Source organism: Tarenaya hassleriana, unplaced genomic scaffold (assembly GCF_000463585.1).
Source record: "Tarenaya hassleriana unplaced genomic scaffold, ASM46358v1 Cleome49, whole genome shotgun sequence".
NCBI classification, from domain to species: Eukaryota; Viridiplantae; Streptophyta; class Magnoliopsida; order Brassicales; family Cleomaceae; genus Tarenaya; species Tarenaya hassleriana.
This window is the reverse complement of record NW_010967605.1, coordinates 274,588-279,412: the sequence shown is the minus strand read 5'-3', so window position 1 is coordinate 279,412 and position 4,825 is coordinate 274,588. Positions and strand designations below refer to the sequence as shown.

General features: G+C 43.9%; 2 protein-coding genes across 9 annotated transcripts in view; one reads left to right on the top strand and one right to left on the bottom strand.

Moving 5' to 3' along the window:
- The first annotated feature begins 2,406 nt into the window (after positions 1-2,406).
- LOC104825778 lies at positions 2,407-3,640 on the top strand. The gene is made up of 3 exons (XM_010558150.2): positions 2,407-2,636; positions 3,138-3,243; positions 3,397-3,640. The coding sequence occupies exons 1-3, from the start codon at positions 2,527-2,529 to the stop codon at positions 3,409-3,411; spliced, it is 231 nt and encodes a 76-aa protein (XP_010556452.1). The 5' UTR covers positions 2,407-2,526; the 3' UTR covers positions 3,412-3,640.
- LOC104825779 (tetratricopeptide repeat protein 7A) overlaps positions 3,619-4,825 on the bottom strand; it is a 3,699-nt gene continuing 2,492 nt past the window's right edge. For all 8 annotated transcript variants that reach the window (XM_010558162.2, XM_019204022.1, XM_010558153.1 and 5 more), the window contains 3 exons: positions 4,446-4,825; positions 4,203-4,347; positions 3,619-4,107 (listed from right to left, as the gene is read on the bottom strand). In XM_010558162.2, coding sequence (XP_010556464.1) covers positions 3,797-4,107; positions 4,203-4,347; positions 4,446-4,825 — 836 coding nt within the window. In that variant the 3' untranslated portion in view covers positions 3,619-3,796. The remainder of the gene's footprint in view (positions 4,108-4,202; positions 4,348-4,445) is intronic.

Genomic DNA, 4,825 nt, shown 5'->3' with positions numbered 1-4,825 from the left:
AACGTAGACCGTCCGTTCTGCCTTACTGGAACGGACGGTCCACGTGCAATTCTGGACCGTCCGTTCCAGGTTCCGGTTTTCCGAAAATTAAACCGAAATTAGGGTTAAATCACTTTATAAGAAAGAGATTAGAACCCTAATTCGTGAGAGACTTTGAGCAGCCGACTTTTGGCAGAAAAGAGAGGGTTTTTGGAGATCCAAAAACGAGTTCTAAGTCTCGAGATTTCTCGGTGCACATATCGAATAGAGATTCGGGTCCTAGCAGACAAGTTCCAATCGTTGGAATCCATCCCGAGGTGTGGATACGTGTAGAGGGCGAGGTATTCTTCCTGCCTTTCGTGATCAAACGACTTCTTCAGTTGATACAGGCCCCGGATCGATTGAGGTAAGCGTTCTAACGTTTCTACGAATTCAATAGCAGCATGGTTCTAGGGTTCTATAAATTTTTGTTTTACTTCCGCTGCACAAACCCTAGAATCGATCTCTTAGGAATTAGATTCGCTCATGAGATCCCAGGAAACCCAACAATCGGGTTGCAGGAGTAGGCCAATGACCAGGTGGAGTGAGTTGTTCCGCGGGTAGGTAGGGATACTACATGGAGGATATGTAGATCCCGGATGACGAGGAAGGGAGAGTCCGAGGTAGAAGGACATATGACCTCGGAGGAGTAAACCGAAGCTGCTTCGGTTCTCGGTAGTAGGTCAGGAGGTGAGGTCTCCACATTTAGGTGGAGCTTCCTCGGGTAGGATGCTCAGGAGATGGTGTGAGGTGGGAGGTGTCGGGATATCACCGGGTAGAGTCGGTGTAGGTTGGAGCGCTAGGACACTCCCTCTCGAGGTGGAGCACGTGCACTCACGTGTCTCATTCTCGGTGGAGCATCGTAGATGACTAGGATCGTTTTCACGGGACAAAACCGTGAGACAATTCTAGTTGGCAGGTTAGGGTCCGTGGGTAGAAGTCACTAACTCATAGGTGGCGTAGGCTCTACGGGGATCCAGGGCTAGGTTGTCTAGCAGGTTCGATAGTATGACTCAGGTTAGTCTCGGGGTAGTTGGGTTAGACTCGGGAGACGGGTAGATGTCGGGGGTTAACTCTCGAGGGTGCACGGGTGAAGTTTAGACTTCATCGGAGAGAATTATATAGACGGTCTAGAGAGTCATAACTATTCGAGGTCATTTCGTTAGTCTTCGGAAACGGGAGGTGTCGAGGGACACTCGGACACTCGTTTTGGGTAGACTAGGATTTGCGTGTTTATGTTGTTTATTCACGCTGAGACGTATTTATGGTATGCTCGGTAAGAACTCTCCTAATAACGGTGTTCCAATACGCCTTGGATCATGCCGGGAGGGAGAGTTACAAATGGAAGTAAAAGGGAAGTGATAGGGTCCAGATTTGGCGTTGTTTTGCTTCGTGTTCTTGTCTCTTTTGCAGGATTTGCAGAAGAAGGTGGAGATTTGTGGAGTGTCTTCAGCAAAGCCTCCAAATGGAGGAGAGGCTTCCCAAAGTCTCTTGACGAAGTGGAAGCTTTCAAAGTTTCGGAACAAAACAGAAGGTCCGAGGGGCACAATGGGTATTTTGTAAGGGTCGAATTAATGAGACCCTAGGGTTTGTATTTTTCCTCAGACTCGCGTTTTGGTTCTCTCTCTTACGGCCGAGAGCTCTCTCTCTCGCCGGGTGTGTGCGTGTCTCCGGGGCCGCCGTTCGGGGGTTCCGGCAATGGTCTTGCTCTGTAACCCTAGACACACGGCTTCCTCTTCCCGAGACATAGGCACCGAGATTTATCTCGGTGCTGAACTCGTAACTCCTCTGTGTCGTTCTCTTCTTTCTATCTTGCACAAACGAGAGCAGATCGGAGAGATTGGTGAGATTTCCGGCCGGCCTGAACCACTACAATATGATTTAGGGTTTATATTAAATTAGGTCAAGATTCAACTTTTACAATAAAACTACATATTTTCTATGAATTTATAGTTTATTATTATTTTTATTCACATTTGAATGTTCATTTATAAAATATAATAATCGTTATTGTTTTATATAGAATTCGATTCGAATCATAATCAGCATTATTTGATTAGGATCGGAATAATACGGATCAATTCAGTTTATAAATAATCAGAGAGAACGTGCAACTCCTAATTATTTTATTCGGAACGAAATAAATGCCAAATGGAAGGAAGATGTTTTCTAGATGCTAACACAAATAAATATGGCGCATGTTTTCAATAATTAGACATAACATATCTCAGCACTCCAATTTCAAAGAAAATTTACTCTTATTATACGATTATTTTCTGGATAAATTTTTATTTTAAATCGACTAGATTTATTATTCTATTTAATTACAATTAACCAAATTTTTATGCGTATAATCTTTTTATTAATGAAAAACAATGCGCAACAGTTCTATTTTAAAGCGACCAAAAAAACGCGTGAACTAGTTTGCTGTTCCGTCGCCGTGTTCTTGCCTCTGACTCTGTCTTTAACCGCAACAGAGATTTTGGGAATCGACTGTTTGAGGGGGCGATGGGTTGCTTCAGTTGCTTCGACGGAAAGAAGAAGCAACAACGCAAGGAAGAAGACCGATTGGCCTCCGCCGAAGCTCGCGAGAAAGCCGCCGAAGCCGCCATGCGACGGTTCTCTCTCTCTCTCTCTCTCTTCTTCTGTTGTTTTGTTATCCGATGTGTCTGAATTCGATCCGTTAGAGATTACCTCAACGATCGGAATTGTTTTCCGTTTCCGGGTTAGGGATTTGAAAGGGTTTCCCGGTTTTCCTAGCTCTCGCATCATCGAATTTCCTAATAAGTTCGTCGATTTCTTGTAATTTGACGGGCTGGAATCTGATCCATGGCGTCTTGGTGATGCCCGAAACTGAATTTCGAAGCTAGTTTTTTTTTTTTTACATTTACAATTCAATTCGAATTCCGGGTGGTGGTTGCCAGAGCCGTTCGGTATTTGGAGCCTGCTTGATAATCCGATTGCAAATACCATAGGAACCTCCTCCTAGGGTTTTGGACTTTGGTCCAATGGAACATAACGTTGGTGTTATTGTCTTGAAACAGTTGGGATACAAGTATGTTTGTCTGGTCTGATTCCTATGCCCAAAATTTGTTTTTTTTTTTGGGGGGGTTAAGCAGGCAAGAACAGTTTGAGAAATCTGCAGCAGGAAGAGCTGCTCATGCTCAGATGCAGCAGATGGCCAAACAATCAGCCAATGCCAACAAAGGAGAACCCGTTCTCAAGGTTCGTCCTTTCTCCATCTCCTGTTTCGGGTCGGAAATATGCTCGATATCGAACCATCAAAACGATACGATTTCTAATGTTCTTTTAGCTACATGACCGATTCCTTACCATACTCGGGTTTTTCCCTTTGTTCTTTCTTTGCTGTGAATGCAGTGGCAGATGGGATGATACCGGATTTCTCGGTCTCCTTCCAGCTTCTCATGGTGAGTTCTTTCTCGGGCATGACCTCTAACGAAGAACAATGTTCCTTCCTTATTAGCAGTCTTCTCTTTCTCACTGTACATTAAGACATTGTTGTCTTGTCCTTTTGTTCCAAAACTGTGTAAATATCCATGGACACATTGTGCAATAACAGAGTGGCTTGCATAAAGCATATTGATAGAAGAATGCTTAAGAATGCTCAGTTTAGTTACGACTCCAATAACGATACCTATATATATCTCAAAGAGATTTGTCTATACAAGATCATGTATAGAATCTACTACTGCTCAACCATTATATGGGTTTGGCAATATTTGTATCATCATGGTCCAAGCTGAAGATTTCCTTGGAATCATATGAAGCTCTGTACAGGAGCTGATAGCTTGAGTTCATACGCAGCTTGATAAAACTCTGCAGCTTGCTGAGGTAACCCTTGCATTTTGGCAATGAGCCCTAGATTCATCCATGCCTCGTGATTAGTCGGGTCTAATCGTAAGGCGTTCATCAGAAAGCTCCTAGCAATTGCAAGGGATTCGCCTCCGGATTTCACCATAACCTCTGCTGTAGAGACGATGCTGGGTACGTGATCTGGTTCTATCGATAGCGATAGGAAGAAAGATGCTAGAGCTTCTTCATGAAGTGATCTAGCTTCAAGGGACAAACCTGCAGGACCAACGACAGCTTGTTGTCTTTTAATGAAACTTAACTATTACTATTTCCCAACCAAAGACTTCACTTTTGTAAGATCATCTTCATACCTGTTGCATGCCAGCCTCGAGGACAATAGAAGGCGATAGATTTTGCTTTTTCCAGACATGTTTCTGCATCTGACCATGAACCCAGGTTTCCATAGATGGAAGCTAAGTCTTGCCAAGCTTCCATTTCGAAGTTTCTCCTCCGATCCTGAGAAGACGAATGAATAAGACTGTTCAGAGGTATCGGGTTATACATGACAAGGGTTTTTTTTTTTCATACTATGACCGTTACTAAAATGTATGTACCTCATATTGATTGGATTTTTTTCCTTCAGGTTGAGCTTGTGCCCGGATTATGGTTAGCATCGTGCTGTATGTCCTAATTGCCTGCTTAGGCTGATCTTGAGCCATCTGAAGCACAGCTTTCAATTTAAGAAGCTCCAACTGTTCAATCTCATCAGCCTCTTCCATGGCAAACTCGAGAACATTTTCTGCATCCTCGAGCCGTTTCTCTGCCGAAAGCACGAGAGACAAGTGCTTCCACGCTCTTGCCGAGACTCCTGCCACTGTACTAGAATACTCAACTGCACCATCCAATGCTGTCTTGAGGTTTCTCTGAACGGCATTTTCGACACTTAGGTCAAATATAACTTCGGGGTCATCCTCGGCATTCTTAGCTGCACGGT

What these genes read in the sequence shown, in the direction of transcription:
- LOC104825778 (XM_010558150.2), top strand. Translation starts at nt 2,527, where the DNA reads ATGGGTTGCTTCAGTTGCTTCGACGGAAAGAAGAAGCAACAACGCAAG. An exon ending in GCCGAAGCCGCCATGCGACG is followed by an intron (nt 2,637 to 3,137) that starts GTTCTCTCTCTC and finishes GGGGTTAAGCAG; the next exon opens with GCAAGAACAGTTTGAGAAAT.